Source organism: Tachypleus tridentatus, chromosome 11 (assembly GCF_004210375.1).
Source record: "Tachypleus tridentatus isolate NWPU-2018 chromosome 11, ASM421037v1, whole genome shotgun sequence".
Lineage (NCBI taxonomy): Eukaryota > Metazoa > Arthropoda > Merostomata > Xiphosura > Limulidae > Tachypleus > Tachypleus tridentatus.
Genome location: NC_134835.1, coordinates 88,011,605 through 88,039,111, shown reverse-complemented (window position 1 = coordinate 88,039,111; position 27,507 = coordinate 88,011,605). Strand labels below are relative to the sequence as shown.

Below are 27,507 nucleotides of genomic sequence, written 5' to 3'. Positions count from 1 at the left end.
ATTTAAAATAATCTGATAAATAATGAGTTGGATTCGGATTGTCGTGTAGTAAATTGTAGAACCCTGAAATATGCAGTTGGTGACCCAAGTTCGAATCTGTGCGATAAATACCACAAACCTTAGGTACGTTTACAAAGTGACAGTAAACCATCTAGCGTGGATGGTAGTGCAATTGAGTGATTTACTTTCCCTCAGATCAGTAGCTTAGAATTGGGGACATGGCCAGGTGGGTTAAGGCGTGCGACTCGTAATCTGAGGGTCGCGGGTTCGTATCCCCGTCGCACAAAACATGCTCGCCCTTACAGCCGTAGGGGCATTATAATGTGTCGGCCAATCCCATTATTCGTTGGTAAAAGAGTAGCCCAAGAGTTGGCGGTGGGTGGTGATGACTAGCTGCCTTCTCTCTAGTCTTACACTGCTAAATTAGGGACGGCTAGCGCAGATAGCTCTCGAGTAGCTTTGCGCGAAATTAAAAAAAAAAAAATGGGGACAACGGTAGACAACCTTATTACTTTTGCTACAAATACGAAAAAAAAACAACAACAACAACAAATATTTTACATAAAAAATTAATAAACCATTAGGATTTGGAACGTATTGCAAACTTTCGGGTTAATATTATATGCATAAACCACATTTCTGAATTACTGAAAGTCTTCCTTCTCCGGCTGCACAGAGGCAAGTCTGAAGGTTTGGAACGCTAAAATTTGGGGATTGATATCGTTGTGAGCAGAGCACAGATAATCTATTGTGTAACGTTGTGCTTAACAACCAATCAACAATTCACGCGTGAAATGATTAAGTATATCTTTATATTTGAAGATCACGTTTCTCTCTTAAAACTTCTGTTGCGTTTAATACTAATTTTTGGCTGACATTTATCCAAAATCATTAATTAATAGCTGTGTAAAATTGGGTTAAAAAGTCTTAACAAAATAAAACAAGATGTTTTATTCTTTATGATGAAGTTGTCGCCGTTTAACACGTTGTTGAAGTGAAGCCAATGTTTGAAGCCAAGAAATAAATACTGCCACTACAACTTATCTATATCGTGTAATTTATAGAGCTGTGTCAGTAGCCAACAGTTCAAACTTGTCAGGAAGCACTAAATGAAAGGATAATTTTAAAGTGCTTTATGTGACGCAACAGATGTAACTTTAATGCGCCTGAAGTGTTGCGTCTATTAATTGCCGCTGTCTAAGAAGAGACATAAGGAATAGCTTTGTTAAAACCCTAGTTTTCTTGTGCTTAAAACAAAACGAGGAAATTCTTAATAAAGTAAGATAAAGTATCGACAAGTGAAAAATAATTCAGACCCTTAGAGATATAGATCAATAAAGCGACATTTCCAAACACCTTCAAAATCATAGCGTGAGTCATTTTTTTAAAACAAGAATCAGTGTGAAATGTGAATTGAAACTGAATAGTGCTTTTTTATTCGGACAAGATACGAATAACCAGGTCACACACCAGGTTGCTCTTTAAACTTTCTGGCATTGCCATTATTACTGGAACCAGCGTTACTAGTGCTAGTTTGAGTGTTATATTGTTTTTGTTTTTTTTTCTTACCTGCTTTTTATATTTTTACCAGTGCTGTTTTTACAGGTTGCGCTATTATGGGATATCGGATGGCGTGCGTGTACGTATTTGCTTTTTCGTATAGAGAAGTGGTGACATAAAGTTTTATATAGATTAGCCCTCGTCTCCAACGTTGCGCAATTTTGTGAACAAGGAAGAGTAGTATTCTTAACTTTTGTGGTAATTCAGGAATAACTATATAATACAAAATTTTGCATTTTTTCTCTTTGTTTTAACGCAAATCAGCTTGATGAATTATCAGTACCGTGCCCACCATGGGGATCAAACATCGAATTTTAGTGTTAAAAGCCCTCACGCTTATTGCTGAGCTATGGTTCTTTTTATACGCATTAAAATGAAATTTTATACATATACATTTCAGCATTCAGTTTAAACAAGTATAGAAAACCCTAACAATTTTTTAAAACTTTGAAAATGTTTTCGAGGGAAGAATTTGCTGCACAAAAGTTTGGTGAAGGTAAACATCTTCTACGAACAGTTTGACCTTGAGGAAGAAAGGTCCATCCGTCGAAAACACTGGTTACAGTTTTGTAGTTTTGTCTTTCATTGTTTTTTTTTTTTTTAATATACGTGTATTCGTAACATCATAAATATAATTTAGATGAAGTTAGACATTTTTTGCAAACGACAGTTCTATTGACATGACACATTTTTTCTCGTCTAGTAGCTTGGATTGCGTCCATGGTAAAAATAATAAATGTTGTCAATGTTTAAACTGTTTGTATGACTATAGGGCACGACATTGTTAAGGAAAATTGGTCTTTCATATATACAGACCGTATCCAGATCAAAAAGTAATTTCTTTCAGGAAAGAAAAAAAAAACAAACCCTAACACTTTAATATGACAATACACACCTGTAACCCAACATGCTTGCTCTGTAGGGTTGCTGTCAGGGCTAGTCACTCGAGTGTAAAAATTCTTGTTTATTTGATTGTGAATTACGCGCAAAGCTACTCGAGGGCTATCTGTGCTAGCCGTCCCTAATTTAGCAGTGTAAAACTAGAGGGAAGGCAGCTAGTTATCACCACCCACTGCCAACTCTTGAGCTACTCTTTTACCAACAAATAGTGGGATTGACTGTAACATTATAACGCCTCCACAGCTGAAAGGGCGAGCATGTTTGGTGCGATCGAGATTCGAACCCGCGACCCTCGGATTACGAGTCGAATGCCTTAAAACGCTTGGCCACGCCGGGCCCAAAAATTCTTGACTAATACAAAACACCCGAGTGACCGATCTTAAATATAGAAAAGAACCTAATATGAGCAAATGTGGCCTACTAATATTTAAAGTAAGCAAGTTGAAAAACTATTTTTATTTTTCTAAGCAGACATTTATAATAAGATAAAATGTACATTAATTTTTACTTAAAATCTTATGATGTTAAGTCTATAAATTTTCGTACAGTGAATATTAGGCTGAAAAAGAGATTCCTTTTGAAGTTAAATATTCTTGTTTTTTTTTTTTATATTAGTATTTTCGTGCAAAGCTACACAAGGACCGTTAGCTTGTAGTTGTCCCAAATGTTGAACAAACGGAGTAGAAGGAAGGCAAGTAGTAACAGTATTTATCGCTAATTCGTGGGCTAAATTTTTCTAAATGAATAGTTACACTGCTGGCCAAAATCTTAAGGCCAATGAACATAAAGAAAAAAAATATGCATTTTGCGTTGTTAGACTCGACACTTATTTGAGTAAAGCTTTGAAAGATGAAAATAAGAAAGTGGAAAAAAAACACTTTTTTAGCATTTATTAGGGAAAATGTAAACACTATGAAATTAGCCTAAATACTAGCTGGTCAAACGTTTAAGACCATACAGAAATGAAGCGTTAATCGGTAAACACGTAACGAAATTTAGTGATTTGTGTTCAAGCATTAGCGTTGTCAACATCTCCCACTGACATTTTCTGTGTTACATTGGGTAAAAGTATTGCAAAGGCTAAAACGTTGACAGAGTTTGAACGTGGCAGAATTGTTGAGCTGCAAAAGCAAGGTCTATCTTAACGTGCCATCGCTGGTGAGATTGGGCGTAGTAAAACTGCTGTTGCAAATTTCTTAAAAGATCCCGAGGGATACGGAACGAGAATTTTAAGTGGTCGGCCCAAGAAAATTTCGCCGGCGTTGAATAGGAGGATTCGACGGGTTGTCCGGCAAGACACCAGCTGATTGTCGAACCAGATTAAGGCCCTTACCGACGCAGTATGCAGCTCAAGAACAACAAAACGGCATCTAAGAGAGAAAGGCTTTAAAAACCATAAACGTCTTCAAAGGCCACGCCTCTTTCCACACCACGAAACAGCTCGGTTAAACTTTGCTGAGAAGCACCAAACATGGGACGTAGAAAAGTGGAAGAAGGTTTTGTTCTCTGATGAGAAAATAAATTAACCTAGATGGTCCAGATGGCTTCCAACGTTACTGGTACGATAAGGATATCTTACAGGAGACATTTTCTAAGGCCTGGCATGGCCTAGCGCGTAAGGCGTGCGACTCGTAATCCGAGGGTCGCGGGTTCGCGCTCGCGTCGCGCTAAACATGCTCGCCCTCCCAGCCGTGGGGGTGTATAATGTGACGGTCAATCCCACTATTCGTTGGTAAAAGAGTAGCCCAAGAGTTGGCGGTGGGTGGTGATGACTAGCTGCCTTCCCTCTAGTCTTACACTGCAAAATTAGGGACGGCTAGCACAGATAGCCCTCGAGTAGCTTTGTGCGAAATTCCAAACAAGACATTTTCTACATGACACAGTGGAGGAAGTTCCATCATGATCTGGGGTGCTTCTTCTTCCATGAAACAATGGAGCTTCAGGTTATACAGGGGCGTCAAACAGCAGCTGGCTACATTAGCGTGTTGGAGAGAGCATTCTTATTGACTGAAGGCCCTCGCTTGTGTGGAAATGACTGCATCTTTCAGCAGGACAACGCTACAATCCACAATGCCCGCAGGACAAAGGACTTTTTCATGGCGAATAACGTGATTCTTTTGGACCATCCAGCGTGTTCGCCCGAACCGAACCCCATTGAAAATGTTTGGGGGTGGATGGCAAGGGAAGTCTATGGAAATGGACGTCAATTCTAAACAGTGCATGGTCTTCGTGAAGCCATCTTCGCCACCTGGAATGATATTCTAGCCAGCCTTCTGCAAACGCTTATATCGACCATGACAAAGCGTACGTTTGAAGTTATTCGCAATGACGGCTGTTTAACTCACTACTGAGACCTTTTGTTGGGCATTTCTTACCCTATTTAGGACTTCTTTTTGGTATGGTCTTAAAGTTTAGACCAGCTAGTATTTAGGCTAATTTCATCGTGTTCACATTTTCCCTATTAAATGATAAAAAAGTTTTTTATTTTTATTTTCCCTTTTCTTATTCTAATCTTTGGAAGCTCTACTCAAATAAGTGGTTGAATCTAACAACGCAAAATGCATATTTTTCTTTTATGTTCATTAGCCTTAAGATTTTGGCCAGTAGTGTACACTTCTTTGCCATTCTTGAGGCGTACCCACGAACACAGCGCAATTTGGTGGCGATGGGACACGAACCATGGTTTCACAATCTTGGTACGCTAACCACTAGTTTAAGCTCGATCTACAAATATTCTTACTAAACTGAAATATAATTTCTATTTAGAGTAGATAACCTTGATAGATAAAAATGTATTATTAGTAAGTATTTAACTGTAGCCCCCAGGTGACTCGGCGATAAGCTCGAGGATTTATACTTTAAAACTTTTGGTTCGATACCCGTGGTAGAAGCAGCGCACATTGTCTGTTGTTAATGCTGTGCTTAAAGACAAACAATCTTGACTGTAAATATATATATTATTTATTTATAATTTCTTTTGAAGACTAAGTTCTTTTTTTCGTTGTTGAAATAAATGTAAACATGCACGATAATGTGGAGCCGGTCTTGAGAGAGATACATTGTTTGAATTTCTTTTTCTCGTGACGTTGATTATACCTAGAACAAAAAATGGCTTGACTTTTATAATTGTGTTGTATGTGTACCAACTCTAAAACAGACTTTTGGTCACTGACGTTGCCACAGTTTCTTTATAGGTCCAAGCACCGTTTACTGAATTGTTACAAAATGAAACACCATAACAATTAAGGCTACCGGTTTCAATGGGTGTGTTTGTCAGTTGTAATACTTTTGTTTGTCAAACTTGTAAAAAGTCGATCAAATCTAATGTGCGTTTCACGACGAAATTACGTTAGTTATTTTTCTACTTTTAATGTTCTCCGAGTCGTGTGATGACACGGCCTAGTTTTCAATTTGAGTGCATTAAAATGGAAACTTTTGAGTCAGTAACTATACAAGATTTTAAGTGTTATGCAACGGATACCTTTATCTTTTACATATAACCCGCTATTTGGCTTAAATATAAAAGGAGCAAGAAAATGTCATCTCTATATGTTCCCTTGACGCTGAAAGAGATTGTTCTGGACGTAAACACACACAGCTGTAGTAAATATATATTAACATATATACGTTTTACGTGATGTTAATCGTACAAAGTAAGTATCATTTATGGATAAAATTTGTTTGATTGTTCTCCAGTGACACAGCGGTACTATCTAAGGACACACGTCGTTAGAAACCGAGTTTCGATACTCGTGGTGGGCAGAGCACAAATTATTCATGGTGTAGCTTTGTGTTTAACTCCAACCAAAAAATAATGTTGTTTTAAGAATTTTTTAGAGTTAATTATGTTAGTTCTAGAAGTATTAAACAAAGTTATTTAAATGGACTACTTTAAACATGGTAAACGCTGTAAATTCAGTCATGTTATTTTGTGTAATTTCTTTACTCACTGCTACTCCCTGTACTAGACCACCTGGTTTCGCCCTAATGATGGTTGCATTATCAGAATGCTTCATTACTTTATCTATAGAAACTGGAAGATGGAGGGAGATATAATAATGTTTTTAAAAACCTAGTCAGCAAGACCTGTTTAGTGGATATATCGCACGCTTGTGAGTAGAGTTAGTGCTTTGTGCACGAGATGTTGAATTGTCTTTTATTTGAGTCTAAAAACATGGGGTGGGTGGGTTGACGAAAAAACATAGGCTAGATGGTGGCTTTGAAAGCTTACAGTATACGTTTATGCACGTGTATGATTTCGTGCCCACGTTGAGCTGTTGGGCTGAGAGACTGGCTTGTGTAAGAAAGAGTTACAAGCTGCATTGATATTGTGTGCCTTTTTTTTCTTTCTCTTATCAGATGAAACGGCCCACACCGTACAAGTTGCTTGCTATATTTTTAGCTGTTATTCTTCTCAAGGGTATCAAAGGGTTAGACGAGGGGGGTTCGTGAAGCGTCAAAGTTACAGGCGACTTTTTCAAATGTTGAACAATTTATATTCCATGAAAGCTCGTAAACCTTTCGTCTCTACTATTTTGAAAGGAAGAGAAAAAAACATTCATAGATGTGTCACTACCGTACATGTTCGTGTGTGTAAATTTTAAATAATATATATTCACTGTATCGAAAGTGAGCAGACAGCGCGCGACGAAGGGTACAAATCAATATTGTGGAACAACAACAACAACAAAAAAAACACGTTTAGTGAGTTTCTCGAAAAGCTGAGATCGTTGAAAACATTTTTTCCCCCTCTAAGAAATGGAGCGTCTCTTATTTTCTTTGAATATAACTGTACTATAGACACGTTTCTCAATTTTAAAATTGCGTTCTGTGCTCATAAATATAATATATTTTTTCAAATTGTATATTTTGTTAATGCTAAAAAATAAACTAATTAATGTTTTTTTCTATCGGATATGAATGTCAAATAACTTCAGATAAGAGATCGTTTCAGTTTATATTTTGATTTCATTATGCAGTTTTAATGAAAATACTACAACATTTATAATAGCGAATACTTTTGTTTTTGTAAGAAGCATCTACGGCATTTATTAATTTTGCAAAGTATCCAAACATCAAGTCTTTTTTTGAATATAGTGTTAGAGTATTTGAAAACAGTAATTATTACATATATTTTAATGTAATGAGTATTGTTAGTTGCTGAAAATTTGGAACTATGAATTAAATCAAAATTTAACCTTCGGTAATGAAAATGTGTACACATATTTATGTAATATGTGTAATTCGCAATTTAAATTACAGTATTTGTAGAACAATCGACCGGGCGTAGCCTTAGTTATTAGCGTGCCGAACTGTAGATTTGAATGTCTATGGTTCCCGTTGTGTTCCCACAAAAAATCGTGTTTCACACTTTGGGGTCATGGGTATGTAATAAGAGTAACGGTAAAATCCTATTATTTAATTAGAGTACTCAAAAAGTTGGCTGCGGGTGCCGTTAACTAGTTATTTTACCTGAATTCTATTATTTCAAAATTGGAGATGGCTCATGCATGTAGTTATTGTCTATCTTTTCATGCATATACGAAAACTAAATTGTAGAAAATTCTGTATGAATGCGTTTGTCCGTTAGATATGTATACCTATGTATGAATCTTCTGTAAATTATCATATTGTATACAGAGGTGTATCTGATAGCCTGTTTGTTTTATCCGATTATATTTTCTTGCTATTTGTTTGAACCTATAATTACTGTAAATTTGACTTGAAATTCAAACATGATTTCGTCTAGCATTTGTATCTTTTCATTTTATTTGAATGAATAACTTTTATCACAAAAAATTTTAGCAAAATAAAATGCCTATAAAACAAAAAGAAGAAAAAAAACACTTTGTTTTACTGGCAATAAAACAATATTTTACATAACAGTATGACATATCCATCGCTGTACTGTTCTCTGGTGGGAAAAGTGACAAGTCTGCTAAAATGTGGACTTCGATTCCCGCAGTAAACGTAGAAGACAGCTCAACATGACTGTTCTAAAATCAAAACAGACGATTTCTATATTCTTCTGGAATTTGTGTAAAGTTGGAAGTTTTCGAATATTATTAGTCTGTAAAAAATAAAAATGCAGATTGTTCTCTACGTTCAATAGTTTTTCTTTAATTTAAAGTGTTGGAGTTACAAGCTTATGAAAATTCCCATTACTTATTTTCATTCTTTTCTGTCCATGCTAATGAATTGTCGGAGCGTAGAACAGGAATATGTTGTGATATCTGTGTAGCGAACCCCTTGTTATTTCTCTATTTACCCCTTCAAAATATTACAATTTTTCTTAACGAACGTGAAAAACAAAATGATTATAGGGAAAAGGTAGAACTTTGTATTTTTGTGCTCAATTCCTAAAGTGTAATTATAGGCTAAGAACGGAAGTATAACGACAAGTATGCAGAGTATGAAATAATTTATGTGGTTTTCGGCTACAGGTTGGCTTGATTTCCGCCGTATACTAACGCTTTGATTGGTTTATACACGCAACAACGTATAAAGTGTGCTACAAAATTATTCTCTTATTCTGTACCAATATTCTGAGCCACAGTTATCAAATGTTTTGTTTTTATTACTTTGTATTGAAATTACTGTTTAAAGTCTAGTGAAGAGAAGCAGGAAGCATTTTAATCCATTACATCTAGGTGGGCCACTGCTTGATGGCTTTTTAACTTGAAACACGACTACAGACATTCAGGTTGTGTTAAAACAACACAATCATATATAACAATAGAAATCGTGTTCATTATATTTTCATAATTATTTTAACGACTTTATTAAATTTTAAATATAAACTGAACATTTCCTAATGGGCTAATATTTTCTTACACCATTGTAGCTTGCATGAAAAAATACATTGAATAAACAAAAAGATGAAAAGAATGAACGATTTTTTAGTTTTAACCACTTTCTGGTAAGAAAAAAGAAGCCCAGAGTTTTATTTCTTACTCTGCTTCACTAAGATCGATCGGTGTCGGGTATTGAAGCCCAGAGTTTTATTTCCTACTCTGCTTCACTAAGATCGATCGGTGTCGGGCCCAGAGTATTGAAGCCCAGAGTTTTATTTCTTACTCTGCTTCACTAAGATCGATCGGTGTCGGGTATTGAAGCCCAGAGTTTTATTTCTTACTCTGCTTCACTAAGATCGATCGGTGTCGGGTATTGAAGCCCAGAGTTTTATTTCCTACTCTGCTTCACTAAGATCGATCGGTGTCGGGTATTGAAGCCCAGAGTTTTATTTCTTACTCTGCTTCACTAAGATCGATCGGTGTCGGGTATTGAAGCCCAGAGTTTTATTTCCTACTCTGCTTCACTAAGATCGATCGGTGTCGGGTATTGAAGCCCAGAGTTTTATTTCCTACTCTGCTTCACTAAGATCGATCGGTGTCGGGTATTTTCAACGAGATGAAGTTTAGAAAAAAGGGGAAGAGAGAGTGAGAGAGAAAACGGAGTATCTTGGCTTTTTTTTGTTCTTATCGGAACGGATCATAAAAACGACAAAAAATTTAGGCAAGAACTAACTGGCAGCAGGAGAACTGCTGTCTTTTCTCAACTATGCTCTTTTCCTTCTAGCATTAGATATACACTGTACATTGAAATCTCAATGAAAAGTGTTTTTTTCTTTAATAGAATCGTCTGTAAAACGCGGTTCAAAAAATGTCACTTTCATAGTTATTTATTTTAATTCTAGAAATGATTCGTATTTCCTTCTTGTTGCATAAAACATTTTGAATAAATTTTACTTGTGTGATGAATCTAATAATTTTTGTGCCTTTTTGCTTTTCTTAAACCGTATATCTTGATGTTTTCAATGTTTTGTTTCTTATCTTGTTCAAAAATATCGTGTATTATTAGTTTGTTAAAAGAATGGATGGAAAAATTAAGTTTCATGAGTTTATCTTGTTTTAGCTCTTAGTTTTTGGCAGTTTGACCTAGACAACAGCTCACGCATCATTGTAATTTAAAACTTTCTGTTTTCCATTGTTCGGTATAGTTCATTGTGAAGATTACAGAGTTAAAATCATTCTTGTAGGAAAACTGCGTGAAAATACTTTTCGAAAAAAATTAAAAACTACCATTTGAAAATTATTAGTTATATATAATTGTTGCTATATAAATCGCTGAAGTTGATTTCGGCATGTAGATTCTATAGTTTTCTACGCGACGTTACACAATTCTTAGTGCACGCCATGTATATATCCAATGGAAACAATCAAATTCATTTTCTTTGGAACTTTGAAATATTCTTGGTGAAACCAAATAATATGCCATCTTACACTTCCATTTCCTTTGTTGTTGTTTTATTATTAGGTTTTTCCCGGGGATATTTCAAAGAATATTTCGAAATCTACAACCTGATTAAAGCAGTTAATTACTTTGACTAAGTAAATTTAACAATTGTGTTTTGTGTTCAAAATTATCGAGTAAGTTAACCAATTTATTCAATCATCTCAGTCAAATCAGCCAATTGAATATTTTAACGATCAGGTGAGTATAGATAATACATAATGTCTGAGATGAATATCTATACTCGTTTACGTAAATATTTTTTGTCTGTACATATGTGTTTTATAATACTTATTAGCTCTATAAAGTAAACATTTTATCTTATCTCGTGAGAGGGCCACATTCCCGCCATTATCTGACTGACTGAATAGGTACTTTGTTTTACTCAGGTTATGTTGGAAGGATGTTCGGAAAACATCACAGCGCCTCCTTTCGGCAAACAGGTATGTGTTTACAGGTGATAACGCAATCCATTAGGAAGTTATTTGGCGGTTATTCTTTTTTTTTTTTTTTAATATAGTTTAGAACTTTCTGTTATATTTGTATATGTACGAACCAGGTATACCCACTTCATTAACTTTTTATAACCTGAAGTTTTATTTATTTATTTCTGTGTAACTTACGCCCTCCAACTGGAGGATTATGTAAATATTTAGCAGTGTCATTTGTTCAGGTAGGTATAAACTTTAACATTACACTTTATTGTATACGTTTAGATCTAGTAAAAATTACTAAAATTATTACAGACTGGTTGTCGTCTGCAAGTTTTTTGTTTTAATTCTCACTACGCAACATTGTGTAAATGTATAAACTGTACGCCATGTAGTAGTACACTTGTTTTTTAATTATGTGTTAGGGAGAAAGGTAAGTTACGAGGCAATGTTTTTTGAAAATATTGAGATTCAGTTGTGTATAAATTCGAACATACAAAATAACAATGTGTTATTGTGTTAAGACTTGCCTTTAAGCTCGGCATAACCGGGTGGTTAAGGCTTTCGACTCGTAATCCGAGGGTCGCAGGTTCGAATCCCCATCACACCAAACATGCTCACCCTTTCAACCGTGGGGCGTTATAATGTGACGGTCAATCCCACTATTTGTTGATAAAAGAGTAGCTCTAGAGTTGGCGGTGGGTGGTGGTGATTAATTACCTTTCCTCTGCTAAATTAGGGACGACTAGCGCAAATAGTCCTAGTGTGGCTTTGCGCGAAATTAAAAAAACGAACAAACTATTGCCTTTGAGTAGCATAAAACCGTAAAACTGTAGGCTTAAGTTTAATATGAAACGCAAAACAATATAATCAAAACCAAAGACCTAAAAGAGGTAAAAACTAACTTTGACCATCTAAATTGAAAATACATACTGTGAAAGACAAACAAAGAAAAAGAGCAACTAGTTTTGCCAGGATACGTAGTTGTAACGTGTGTGATATTACGTTACAATATGGTAGAAATGTTATATTTTTTGTCACCTGCTGAAGTAAAGGAGCAGTTAGCTACAAATAAGGTACACTAAGATGTTGTTATGTATTCTTTTCGCTGTTACTGAAAACCCATACTGAGTTAGTAAATGTTCTTGTGATTTAAATTACTATCCGTCCTGTTATGATAATAGGCGTTTCCAGCTAAGGCGTTGTAAACCGTAAGACTCATTGTCTTAGTTATGTCTTTAAGCGTGGTAAACCTATTTCATAAATAGGGTTACAAAAGTGCCCGAATAGTGGTAAATATTTGACTTTTAGTAGTAAATTTTAAATAATAGTAATTAAAAACTTTGAAAGAATCCTACCATGAAATATTTAAGATTGCTATTTTGCTATATAGAAACATTTGAATCTTGTCTGTGTAGGTTTCTCATGCATAATAATTAACTTAAGTTGTGCATACGAAGATAAGTGGGTGCTTATCGCAAGCAATTTGATTTTAAACGAATTTTCATATGCATTTATATACACATAGTCTATTATAGCTTGGTAGTTAAGGCACTCGACTTGTAATTCTGGTCGCGAGTTCGGATCCAGTCATCAAACATATTCACCCTTTTAGCCGTGGGGACGTTACAGTGTGAAAGTAAATCTCATTATTCGTTGTAAAATGGAAACCTGACAGTTTAGAATGGATGATGTTCATTAGTTACCTTACCTTTAGTCTACCGCTGTAAAATTAGAGACGGCCCACGCAGATAGCCCTCGTATAGCTTTGCGAGTCATTTAACAAACGAACAAAGAAACTTTTATACAACATAAAAAAATATATTTTCAACATAATCATAATTTGTAATCAATGTCATTATTATGGCTAGTAGGGTGTTCTGCAATTATTATAAAGTAGTTTTGTCTTGTCATAACTAATGTTATAAATTCCAATTTATTTTTGTGCTGTATAGGCTGAAAGAAACACTTCAAATGTTGAACTGGTAGACTGCACATGGTAAAACAACATGTTACACAAGTGCTGTGCACGTTGGGTGATGTTCAGATACTGAATGTTAATAAATGCATTTTAAAATATTATTAAAGGCTGTAACTTGAAAGATATTTCATCGTGACGACTGTAGAGTTAATAAGGCGGCATAGGTTAGCGAATTGATTGGGTATATGTGTAAAAATGTACCATGTATAGAAAGCATAGTACTGGCACTGTACTATGTACTGTAAGGTAGTGTTGATTGGATATCAACTATTGTCATGGTAGTAGTCCATATGATTACCTAAGACTAATTACACAACAATGCGATGGCTTTAATGTCTTAATTTTTACATGATCTACTATAATTCCTGTACGCTAAATTCGAAAATGATATCCATTTTTCTCCATCACGTACAGATTTTTCACAAAACGTCATAGGTACTTTTACATAAGTGAATTATTTTCATTGAAACCTGGTCACATTTATGCTTAAAGGTTTGACAACCACTGGCCATAGATTTCTCTAGACCAATAATAACTCGAGTCTTATCGATCGTTTTAGGATCTAAGAGAAACGGTTAATAGGATGCATGATCGCATCGTTTCTGGATAGTATTTGTTTATGTGTGCACTTTTTAAATATTATTTTTTCTTTACAGTATTACTTATTTGCCATTATGGCAACAAGAGTTTATGTAAATGACCCAAACATATTCTGTTATATTTATGGTAAAGTTGTTGTAAATTTGATCTAAGTAAGAGCTGTTTTGTTTCTTCCAGATTTGTAAAAAATCCTTACGTGATAGCAAAAATCACGTGAAGTTTAAATTTATAGACCTGTGCTATTTATTAATTGCTAATATTTCTTAATTACTAAATATGTTTTTCCTACGTTTCGGTTCCTACATATGACTTTTCCTGGTCTGGTCGTTGAAAACGGAGGTTTGACTCAGTGTCGATGGAAAGGACACTACTGTGATGTATGTATCCGAATAATTGATATCAGGCTGGTATCTTTAAGTGTTAGCCACCACCTCCTGATCATAAGATCACAGGCGCCGAGTATATAGGGTACCCGGGGTCGCACCCTCGTGAAAGGTACATAATATGAAGATCTAATTAACTTTCCATGTTTTAGTTATCTTGCCACCTCTCCTCTCCCCAAGGAAAACTCTACACGTATGAGATATCATTTTCATAAGTACTGTCTCTTCCTTTGGCTTAGCTTCTAATATAAACATAAAACAGTTACCAGTAACTAAAAGGAACACCACATGCATTACTCGCGAATCTCAAGCGACATTATCACAATTTATATTGAAGTCTGTTCAATCTACATCTTCCACAAGGAATTAAGGTTGGTAAAACGTTCAGCAAAATCATAAGATTGGGAAATATTTGAATTTGGAAAATTGAGCACATTGAACAAAAAAAAACAAACTTTTTTCTTGAATGTAGTGCGCTTACCGGTTGGCTACTTTCAATATATTCAATATTTTTAAGTTCTTTAAACATAACATAATTTATATATGAACATTATTTTCTGACCAAGTTATTTCTTTATTGCCAAAATGTTTTGTTGTCAATATATTTTATTCATGTATGTAATGAAAAGTACATGAACAAATTCATACTTAATATCATAAAACGAGTGCGTCATACAAAAATAATGTTCGTTCATAGGTAATGCACATAACTTGTACACGTTTTCATATTGCAGATTATTCTATTTTTCCCTCAATTTGTAAAATAATTTAAAATTATACGCTTTTACACATCAATGTCAAAAAGTGAAAAGAGGCAAAGCTGAAATGCATTAGGCTTGACGAAACCGTTACTTTAAAGTGTGTGTGTGTGTATCTATATACATATCACTATCACTTATTGTGTACGTCTGATAAACTGCCCGATGACCTACCTGTGTTTGTAGGTAACCTAACCCACTTCTTCCTCCAGCTATGCTCTGATACTCGTGTTGCCAACTATCGTACGATACACTACCTATGAACCGAAAGGCTCGATAAACTTACAGTATCACAAGCAGAATTCGACTGAATTAGACTTTACAGCCCAACCTGAATCAATAATCGTGCTATTCAGAAGTGTATACATCAATATACGACCAGAACTGAAGCAGGATAAATATAATAATCAACAGCAAAGCACGTTTGCTGTCCTAGACAGCCATTAACACCAACAGTTAAATTATAACGATATCGTACTGCCACCTATGGGTTGATAATGCATTTCAATTGATATCAGAGGAGAAATAAACATATTCAAAATTTAGTGAAACAAGCGGCACTTAATATGGTTTAGCGCATCCTGATACAAGTCTTGCGTTGTCTAAAATATTATATTTTCCTTATAAATATGGAAGAAGTGAACTTTCTTTTTTCACATTTGTGGAAATGATTGAATGTAAATGTCAGAAATTTGCTTCCAAGTACACACAAGTGTGCTTTGGTGTTTCTCGTGTAAACATCAGGTCAATATTCATTGTAAAACTCATATGAGTATCCAGGAAATAAAGATTAAAACTGTTTTTTTTTTTTCAGGTTAACGGCTTATTCGAATTTTTAGTAATCATTCCAGGGTATTCCAGCTACTAATATTCTAGGTATTAATATTATATCATGTGTATAAAATGTAGTATAACGGTGAACTAACAGATAATGATTAATAAGCACATTGAAGGGGTTTATTTTTGGGGAAAATCTTGTATATTTCGGCAGAAAATTGACCTGTTGTTTTCAGATATCTTGATGACCGGTTTGCAATGAGTGGTAGAGATTGGACTACTTGCCTTCCGTCTAACCTGTCACTTTATAATTTGTTGTGACTTGTGCAGATAGCTTTTAAATAGGTTTGTGAAAAACCAACAATTCTCTAGGAGACGCATGCAGTATAAAATATGAATCATTTATCGTTTCAATATGAGCAGCATATAGAAAAAAATTAAAATGATGCTAGTACAAGAAAGATAAAAATGGCTTGGAGTTTTTGAATCATACAACGTCTGGAGTATTTTATGCCGTGATCTTCTAAGGATCACTGAGATACAGCAGGTTGTTGAACAGTGTAGACCTGGGTTGAGCATGAACATTTCAAAACACAAACCTTCACAATTTCATTATGGGTGAGATGAAGTCACTAAAATTAGCACGGTGTGATACAGATTTCATCCGCCAGTGGCATCTACTGACCACAGGTGACAATAATTAGTGGTTTGAATTCAATTCCACTACTTAGTAATAACCTATATAGACTGTCCCAATTAACCTCAGTAACTTAAGGCTACAAGTTCTTACAGCAACCTTTAGTTCTGCTGTGGTTTAGCTGATGGAGGAGAACTAGATCAGCAGCTCAGAAAGTAAGAAGCTGGAGTTATTCTCATGAACTTCGGGCTGGATCGAGACTGTAGGAATAATCTTTCCAAAAAGTGGCAAAGAACCAATGTCCAGGAGAGGATGTTTTCAACATTTCTTTTTACGTCTTAAAGGGCTATACTTTTGTTCTTTGTCAAATGTAAGTAAGAAGAACATATTTCAGTCTCATTCTGAGAACCTTGGCATGGTTCTTCAGTAGGCGAGGAAAGCAGGTTTTAAACTAAAGATAGAAAATTGTAGCTTGCGTATGCGCACGTGGAATTTCTCGGCCACACTGTAAGTAGGTATAGAATGTCTACAGGTTCTACACAACTGCTTCGCTCAGAGACTTATCCCGATGGCAAAATGAGAGATCCACAGTTTCTCAGATTTTGTGTCGTGTCATCGATATTTTGTAGTAAGTTTCTTGAAGATAGATGAACCATTGTAAACACTGAATAAAACTGAAACATTTTATTCGGACTGAAAACACATCAAGCATTTTAGTCACGAGCATGCTTTTGCTGATGTTCCGGTTTAGTTTATCAAAGAAACGATTGTCCATTTATCCCAGTTATAGTGAAACTGAAGCAAAAGTATCAAAAATGCAATTTGCAGTAGAAGATGTAATTATTCATACTATTTCATACCATATAGTGTCCAGAACTTCCTAAGATTCTACGTGCCCCCAAAAATTACTCCCTCTGTCCAGATTGTGTTTTGGACAGAAGGATGGGAATGTATAGTTTAGATATGAATTTGTGAGTTATTTCGAAATATCGAAACTTTCCATATCTCGTTTTTGGACAAGTTAGAAGGAATCTTCAGTTCCACCCAATTCTACAACAAATGCGAGAGGGATTTGGATGAGTACTGGCTGTTGCAGTGAAATTAACTGAACTCTGGCTTGCAGTGGCTTAAAATGTAGTAGTTCAAAGAGTGAGGTGATGCTTAACTCATACTTCTAAAGAATCATAGAAGTGCAATAAGACAGTTGAATTTATTCAGTTATAGACGGCGATGACCATTTATCATGATTATCTGTTTTTTTTTGCTGTTGCAAGTCCCCCTCCGATGTGGTAGTGGTAAGTCTACGGACTTGCAACGCTAAAATTCGAGGTTCGATTCTCAACAATGGACACAACAGTATATTATGGCTTTGCTTTAAAAATAAATAAATCTGTTTCAAGGCGGAAGAACGACCTTGTTTCCTTGCAAATATGAATATTCGTGAAAATAATCTAATGTCAAAACATTAAGAGTTGTTATAATTTCAGAGTTTCATGTAACTATGGAAAATTCTGAAATCTGCTCTAGACTACAAGTATTCAGGGTGTTCCACTTATTAGTATCCAGCAGTTGCAGCCGAGACGTAACGAGCTCGAGGCTTGTTTGTAACGCGTATGCGCTTTACCCCAATTGTTTTATTCTATTCTGCGAATTTCTAATTGTTAAACAAAGCATTTAATTATGGACAGAAGATCTTACAATGACGGCCAGTTTGTTTATTTCTTTTTTTTAACTACGACTGCACCAAAGTGACACTCTCTCTCTCTCCCAAACAAACAAATAATCAAAATAGAGATATTTGTGTGAATTGTATTCTCTTTTGAAAATTTTAGAATTTTAAGACTTATTTAATACGATTTATCTTGTGTATAACAGGTTTCTGGTACTCGTGTAAGGAAGCACATTATGCTGATACAATAAAAAAACTGGTATACAATATTTATCAGCATAATAATAGCCCTTTGTGTAGCTTTTTGCTTAATAACAAATAATGCCTAAAAATTATCGCTTCATGATGCTTGTAAATACTTTTTTTTACTAACTAATGTTTCTATCTCATAACACAAGTTCTGTAGCTCAACTTTCATATGGATATATCAGTGTATACGTGTTTCAAATTGTCATTAAATTACAAATATATAAATGATATTTTTGCAATAAAATATAGAATTAAAAATTTTAGCTGAACTAGAAAAAAATATTTAAGGTTCAGTGATACACTTGTTTTTTGACAAACCCAAAAGAACCTAATTACAACATTTATTTTACATGTTGTTTTTTTTTTAATTTCGCCCAAAACTACACGAAGGAAATCTGCGCTAGCCGTCCCAAAGTTAGCATGTAATACCAGCAGGAAAGCAGCTAGTAATCACCACCTACCGCTAACTCTTGGGCTACTCGTTTACCAATGAATAGTGGGATTGATCTTTACACTTTAATGCTTTGAGAGGGCGAACATGTTTGGCGTAACGAGGATTCGAAATCGCGACCCTCAGATTACGAGTTGAACGCTTTAACCACCTGGCCATGCCGGGCCACATAGTTTGTCTATTATTATTGTATTCGTAAACATGTTTAACTTGCTTTGAAAGGCATTAGAAAATTATGAAGTTTTTATTTGGTTTAAATACTTACGCTAAAACCACTTAGAGAAAAAAACAACAACCTAAGTTCCATTCCAAATTACGAAGATATTTTGCCTAAAGCTGGTTGTATATCAGCTCAGAAACTCATTTCCATTTTTTATACAAAAGTTAATTTTCTATAATTCAAGATATACCAACTTTTCATAAATAAAATGTATGTATGTTAAACACAGCGGTTACTACGTGGTGATGCTGACTATATTGTTGTTATTATATAATATGGTGATTACTTACCACATTTCGAAAACAAATTAGAAACTGTAAAGATAGGGATTATTACTTTTTTAGAAATATAACTTTATAGCATTTTAATCATTGTCAAAATAAAAAATATGGTTGATTAAAACTTTAATGAATGTCCATTACCTTTGTCATTGTTGGTGGTCCAGTTAATTGCTACAATCACTGTGATGATGATTCCTATAGTGTTAACATTTTGTGTGTTAAGTGGGTAATAAATAACAATAAAACACATTTTTAACAATATACTACTCTTGGTCTGTAAGTTGCATAAAATATTTTCTTGCAAGTACTTACTTAAGGAAAAATAAGTACTGTTAGAATAACGTTTATTGTACGGTTTACAAATAAAATATGATAAACAAATTAATTGGAATATAAAGTAGAAATATTGTTTAAAATTGTAGAAAAATATAAACTTTAGTTTCACATTTCCTCTCTATTGCAGCTTTATATATGTTTTATATTTCAGTCAAGCTTTTCAATTTGTAAGTCTAAATGTTTAATAAACATGTTACTTACCCGAGCAATAAGTTATGTGTATTTAGAATAACCTAAGTGGATAAGTTTGTTATTAATTTTTAAAGACCTGTATTAAATCAGAAAAGTTTAGGCCCGGCATGACCAGTTGGTTTCGACTCGCAATCTGAGGATCTCCGGTTCGAATTTCCGTTCTATCAAACATGATGGCCCTTTCAATTGTGGGGATGTTTAATTTCACGGTCAATCCCCTACTATTCGTTGGTAGAAGAATAAACCAAGAGTTAGCGATGGATGATGATGACTAGCTGTCTTCCCTCTAGTTTTACACTGCTAAATTAGAGACGTCTACCGCAGATTTCCTTCTTGTAGGTTTGCGCGATATTCTAAAACAAACAATCAGAAAAGGTTAGGTCCTTCTGGCTCAGAGGTAAGCTCGAGCGATTAAAATACTAAAATCTAAGGTTCAATCTCCGCGATAGGCAAAGCTCAAAAAACTACTTTGCGCACAAAATGAAGCAGACATGACAGAAAAGGTTACAAAAATAATATATTTAAGTAAATGAAATAATGTTAAAGGTTTTATCAAGTAATTAAGCAACTATAGCTTAGCATTAATGTCAGATTGAATTGGATTAGTAATACAGTTAACACAAATTCAATAGGTACTGACACAAAGAGGCACAATATTGACTGTATTGTTGTTTTAATTATTTTCAAGAACTTACTTTAGACTCTTTCATTTTCTGCAATTTTGATATTACTTTAACCCTCGTCTTCTGTTTTCTTTTAAACATTTTCATTTCAATCAATATATATATATATATATATATTTGAATACTAATCACGGACTTGAAAATATAACATTAGCTCATATTAGGCGGGAATTCCTCGTCGTGACTAGTTCTAGAGTTTGCTTTAGTTTCGAGTATTAACTACAGAAAGTTTCACACTATTTGAATAATTATCATAGTATTAATAATGACTAATATTTTAAATATATCTTCCAAAATACTAAAAAGTTAAAAATTACATAATTAACATTTTACAAGTTAACAAATATATTCCTTTTGGGTAACACATTAAAACCGTGGGATATTTTCTTTATTCTCTTATGATTTGTATTATTTGAAGAAATACGTGCAGTTGTTTATTTTTTTATTGAAATACGAACAATTGTGTTAATAAGTCGTAAAGATATGTACATAAGCAACAGTAAATTGTTTGGTTGTTCAATATTCACAGGCATTGTTGTGTGACTTAATAAATAACACGAAATTATTTCTTTGTTTTCTGCAACATTGTAAATTTCTGTACGTATGCAGTCACCGTGTCGATTGGATAAAAACAAGAACAAAAACTGAATAAAAATACTCATGTAATAGTGGTTAGGTTTGTTGCCTTTTAATGTCTAAATATGCAGTACGCTTTCATAGGAGGGAGCACTAAATGTTTTAAACCAAATATGATTATTCGAACGTGAAAGTAATACCATTGTTACAAACAATCTTAATATTGTGGTTTTCTCATGTATACAGTAAGAGTTTTATAATAATAATATAGAATAAAAAAGAAACTATTATTAATGGATTTAATGTTTATTTTCTCGATAAAAACATAAATGTACAAGAAAACTGTACCCAGGAAAAACCAAAACACACGTCTAGTTATTCAATTTCCCATTTAAAGGGAAGCGTTCGTATACTTAAAATGAAAAATAGGACTTTTCCAGAACTTGTAGACTGGTTGTTTTTTGTTTCTGTTAAGAAGTGAACATGGGGATTATCTCTGAAATATAATATCATGGATGTTTGGTAGTGCATGAAAGTATTTTGAACAATTGTAAATTATATAAAACAGACAACTAGAATGCAACATTCTCTGCTTGAGATAGATTTCAAGTATCTCTTTTTTTCTATTTCGTTTACGTCAAAGTTACGATGGAAACATTGATGTAAAATAAAATAACTCAAAGTATTTTCAGAAATGCGGTGAAAACGTACTTGTTGCGGAGCAATACATGTCACGATATTCATGCATGAGAAAAAGAAGTCCAATTTAAATATTTGGATTCAGACTATCTTCTCGATGAATATCCTGTATCGTTTTTGTTACTTAGTCTGTTTTACTTGCATGCACTCCTTACGTGTTTTAATGTCATTTTGAAACAAGCGCTAATGCTGACAGAAATATAAGAGGATTTTGTAAACAATTTTAAAGTGCACTTTTTTGACTGATTTTATTTTATTTCTTGTAAAGAAAAATGTTTATCTCAACCAACTTCTGAAATTATTGTTCTGTTTTTGTGATATTTTGCTATTAATTTTTAACGGATAAATAATTTTTTTAAACAAGGGTGAACTTTTATTTATTTTTTTGATTTATTTCGAGAGATGTGAACTTAATTTATGGACATCCATCTATTGGAAATTCTAGGAAATAATTAGTCTTGTTATTGGTTAAGATCCACATTGTGCTATGTGTTCTGTCCGTAGAGAGTACCAAAACCCGATTTTTAGCGTTACAATTCCCCAGGCTTATCATTGGTTCTCAGTGGGTGAGCGGTAAATTTGAAGGCATTTAACGTAAAAAAGAAAACTGGGTTTTAATACTCGTGGTGGGTGCAATACAGATACACAGTGTGTAGCTTTTCTGCTTAACCAGAAGCAATCAAATTTTTCATTGAACCACTGCAGGGGAGAGAAAAAGGTTTGGAATGGATTTTTTTGTCCTGCATATAAACATTAGTTAACAATAACCAGTGATCAGCCACGTAAATGTGCTGCTATATTCTTTAGATCAATGTAACATACTAATAAATATACACGTTCAGGAAAAAGCAATACACTGTGAAACTGCGAGAAGATGGCTTTCGCTGTTTAAAGCAAAAAAGAAAAAAAGAACCTTGAGAAAATACAATTTCACTATTTTTCAACTTAAAATAATTATAGCTTTGATATAAGAAAATAAGTGTAGTCACTGAGTGCATGTTTCTTAGGAAATAACGAAGAAAATGACCAACATTTTATTTATTACTTTGTTAAGAAGGTGCCGAGAAATGTTGTTGTTTCTGTGAGGATATAAGTACGTACATAAAATTTAAAAACAAAAGTTTCTATTTATGCCATCCTCCTCTGGGATAGCGGTAACTCTACTACGCTAAAATGAGGGGTTCGATTCCCTTCGGTGGGCATAGCAGATAGCCTGTTGTGGCTTTGTTATAAGAAAACACACACTCAAACATTCTATTTTTACCAGGGACAGCTGTTCAATGGAGATAATGCTATCAATTGCTGCTCTGCTGCTGTGTAACTAGAGTATGAATAAAATCTGAGCGGTTCGTCTCTGTGTGACCACTACGGATGGAGTTGTTGCTTGGAGATATAAAGCTGCGGGCTGATTCCTTGTCAGAATATTTATGTATAAATTAATAAACTAAGAAGTCGCACACTACATTATAGTCTTTGATTTTCATTAAAATGTGTACATCTTTAGTGTTTTACAAGCTAATTTGTCATGGGTACAAAATAATAATATTATTTAGTTGTTTTCATGTAGTCGTTCATTCACATCTCATAACCAGGTGGTTAAGGCGCTTGGCTCGTAATCCGAGGAGCGCAGGTTCGAATTTCCGTCACACCAAACATGCTTGCCCTTTCAGCCGTGGGGGCGTTATAATGTGACTGTCAATCCCATTACTCGTTGGTAAAAGAGTAGCCGAAGAGTTGGCGATGGGTGGTGATGACTAGCTGCTTTTCATCTAGTTTTACAATGCTAAATTAGGAACAGCTACCGTAGATAGCTCTCGTGTAGCTTTGCACGAAATTCAAAACAAACACAACAAACAATCACCCATATCTCGCAAATGTGATGGTTAGTTTCAAAGATAAATTCTTCGTATTGTATTATATCTAGTTTTTCTAGATGTTATACTTGCGTATTATAAATAAATGTAGTCTACTCTGTAGATATATCATATTGTAATAAGATAATGTATACCGCAATGTAGAGTGTGTGAAACAAGTTGTTAATATCTGATGTTGTACATGTATTTAACCATATGCACTCGAAAGAGCGAATTAAATACTAAATCTTTTCTTTCTTTTTTTCCAAATGTCCTTCACATGAATGCTTGTACCAACAAGTTGCAATAAAGGAAGGAAACCTATCATTAAGGCCTAACATGAAACGTACAGTTAGATTGATTATTGTTGCAATGAAACATCGTAAAGTCATTGGGATTCTTTGTTGAAACTTGCAGGAGTACAGGGACGTAATATCTCATGTTATGTATTGATTTCTACAACAAAATACTTTTCATAATAATAAAAAAGGTTGGACAAAAGTAAGAAAATATCTTTTATAGTCAGGAAAGTTACATCTTGCATGATTTTATCATTCACGTTATAAATTTACTTTTTTAACCGTTCATATGTGACTTCAACAACAATAAACTATTTATATTATTATTACAAGTTTCAACTGATGAGTTTCACTGTGGCACAGCTGTAAGTATGCATAATTATAAGGCTAGAAACAGGATTTCGATATACCTTGGCACAGTACAGATAGCCAGGGGAGTAGATCCTGGGGGGATGGGGGATACATCCCCCTTCATTTTAGGTGTGGGGTATGATGCATACAATCATCCACCCGTACAGTTTGGTCTGTTGAATTGTTTTATTGCATAATAGGCCTACAAATTGTGTGTTTGTTCTTGTGATTCTCGTACTTTTACCAATCGAATTACATAATTAGGCCTAGATGTAGGCTTTTTCAGTAGTCGAAATGTACATCTTTAATATAGGCGTGCTTCTAAGCTTTTCGATCTAAGCGATAGTTCTTAAATATCAGTCCGTAGGCCTAAGTATATATGCAAGGCTTGCAAGCACAATCACAGAATCTACTCATGTCTTGTACGTAATGTAAGATTAAGTAAAATTTTCATCACAACAGATTGAACAGAGCATGAAATTCGAAAATATTACTCCCAACCCTAAACTTCTAAGACCTAGATCTGGCAGGCCATTTGTAACTTGCAGCTGCATCAATCTTATGTGTATATTGTGCGGTTTTCCTACGCCATTTGTTCTTATGCATGTCTAGCCGGTTTTATTGTTGAACGCCTTACTCTCCTTAGCTGCCGAAGCTATACCACAGTATACTCTTAGTGTACAGGTTAACGACAGGTTCGGGCCACTCGGATCCAGACGCGCCCTACATCACCCCCCTCCACTCTCTCTAGTCTGAGTCTCGATTTTACAACAGGGCTCATTAGACCTGTGTTTGTGGCTCTCATTAATCCATGAAATTTCTGATTATCACCACCCTCTAATAAAGTGCTGGTACTTTATGGTAAAAGAACAATATATTCTCTTATCATAGATGGTAAAAATATTGTATTTTCTTGTATAATTAGAACACAAAAGGAGCAATTTCAACGGCATGAAGCCTCTATTCGAATTGTATTGCTAGTTTTTGTTTAGGTGTTTTTATTTAATAGACGTGCTTATAGACATTATATCACAACGTGTTTGCTTTTTGATGAGCTTTAACAGGAATATAATATATTTGTAATTTGTTTAAGTATTTTTCGAGAAACTTGCAATTACTTGTGTTGTAATTAGCACACATTATTGTCCCAGCGATGCCCAGGCGGTCAGTCGGCTCAGTTGTCACTGTGCCGGTTCGCGCGTTCGACTTAAATACATTGTACAGTTCAGTCCTATTTCCATTCTGTTCTATCTTCGTTCGTTGTATGTTAGAGTTTTTCAATAAAGACTGTATTTTAGCCTGTTCAGTCATCTGGGAAACAGATTCCAATTATGACAAGCAAGCATCTGAAACTTTCCGATATTAGACAGTTCTGCAAGCCAGTTACTAGTACTAGAAGTGAAAACGCAGATGCAGATAATCCAATAACCTTGTACAACTATTGCACATTATGAACCACCAGATAGTTGTGAAACAAGTTTGTGCAGTAATGAAAAATCTGACACTCCACAGATACAGTGTGGAAAGCCATATCGCCCAGACGCACAACTAATATCACGACAAAAAGCAAAATAAAATATCAACTTCCAGGGCAAGTGGTTTGAATTTCCATGGCTACACTTCAATAATCAGACTCAAAAAGTCATATGCTTTCTGTGTTTAAGGCGGAAAACAGTGGCCTTTTTACAGGGAAAGTGGAGAGGCCAGTGGAGTATACCTTCATATCCACTGGTTATTGCAACTGGAAAAAGGCAAAACAGAAATTCGACGAACACCAAACCTCCTCTCAGCACAGATTCGCTATATCTCCAGAAGGTTTACTTGATGTAAGTCCAGTGACTGTCCAGCTACATGATGGAAAAAAGAAGCAGCAGGAAGAATGCAAAATAGTCAAAATATTCAGAGTTTACATTTCTTACCTCGTCAAGGTTTAGCATTGCGTGGACATACTGATACGGAGGGGAACTTCCTGCAGTTAATGAAGCTCCTGGAAGAGGAAAATCCTGAGTTGACGGCCTACTTGTCAAATAAATCCACATTCACATCACCCCAGGCTCAGAATGAAATAATGGAGATGTTCAGCCATCAGATACTGAGGAACATTGCACACGAAGTGCAGCAAAGTAAACATCTTTGCATTAATAGTTGATGGCACTCAAGATGTTACAGGTGCCGAACAGGAAGCAAATATTGTGTACGATATGAAGATGAGAACCTTGATGTTCATGAGACATTTCTTGGTTTGTACAGTGTTTCCAATACAACTGGTGAAACAATATCCTCGACTATACTTGATGTACTGACTAGACTCAATTTAACACTGTCAGGATTAAGAGCACAAACTTATGATGGAGCCGCTAACATGAGTGGTGCGTACAGTGGATGCCAGGCAAAAATAAAAGAGAAGCAACCATCAGCTTTGTTTTTTCACTGCAGAGCACACACGGCTAATTTAAAATGCAACATGCAGTTGAAGCTTGTGAATGTGTTCGAGATTCCATCCAGTGGGTACATGAACTTGGTGTCTTGCTTCAGAGGTCAGGCAAATACAAGACAATCTTTGAAAATATTGTATCATCAGACAGCCACAATGGTCCAGTTAAATACATCCGCCCACCTATAGGTTGTGCCACCTATCTGCAATTACATGTGCTAATGATCACTACAGTGACATTGATGATTCTTTGTCTGAATTAGCAAATGAAAAATCAGGTGTGGCAGTGAAAGCACGAGGTCTGCTGGACAGATTTGACAAAGGAAAGACAGTTTTAGGATTGTTGATGGCTCAGTATCCATTAGCTGCATTAGAGGAACTAAACCGTTCATTCCAAGCAAAATCAGCGACAGTATCTGGAATGATTGAAGCATCTGCAATGACAGTTGAGCAATTGCGGGTATTGCAAACAGAAAAAAATTGCAACAAGATATTTGATGAAGCTGAGAAAAAGGTAACTTCCCTTTTGAACTATCGAACTACCACGCATTCGCAGACCCCCCCCTCCCCCAGAAGGATCACAGGTGATGGCTCAGCACACCATTCTGCAACAGAAGCCAATGTTTTAAATTTATGGACACAGTCATAGAACATCTGACCACTAGTTTCAATGCACAACAATGACTTGAGGCAATATCTGGCACTTGAGAACATGATCACATCTGGCAAGATTTACAACTCGGTTATAAACTTCTATCCAGAAATCTCTGCACAACGGCTCGAGTTTCAGTTGCTCATGTTCAAAGGAACAACAAAAGCATTATTCCTGAAAGGTGCGAAGGATGCTTACTGTAAAATGCATGAAACAAGCCAGCAGATGTTTAGTGAAGTGTTT

General features: G+C 34.9%; 1 protein-coding gene across 6 annotated transcripts in view; it reads left to right on the top strand.

Annotated features, from left to right (window-relative positions):
- The window catches only part of LOC143232703 (NGFI-A-binding protein homolog), a 248,833-nt gene that overhangs the window by 56,669 nt on the left and 164,657 nt on the right, over window positions 1-27,507 (top strand). For 4 of the 6 annotated variants that reach the window (XM_076468449.1, XM_076468451.1, XM_076468447.1 and 1 more), the window contains one exon: window positions 11,142-11,195. The exons of the other annotated variants lie outside the window; for them this stretch is intronic. In XM_076468449.1, coding sequence (XP_076324564.1) covers window positions 11,142-11,195 — 54 coding nt within the window. The remainder of the gene's footprint in view (window positions 1-11,141; window positions 11,196-27,507) is intronic. 6 annotated transcript variants of the gene reach the window in all.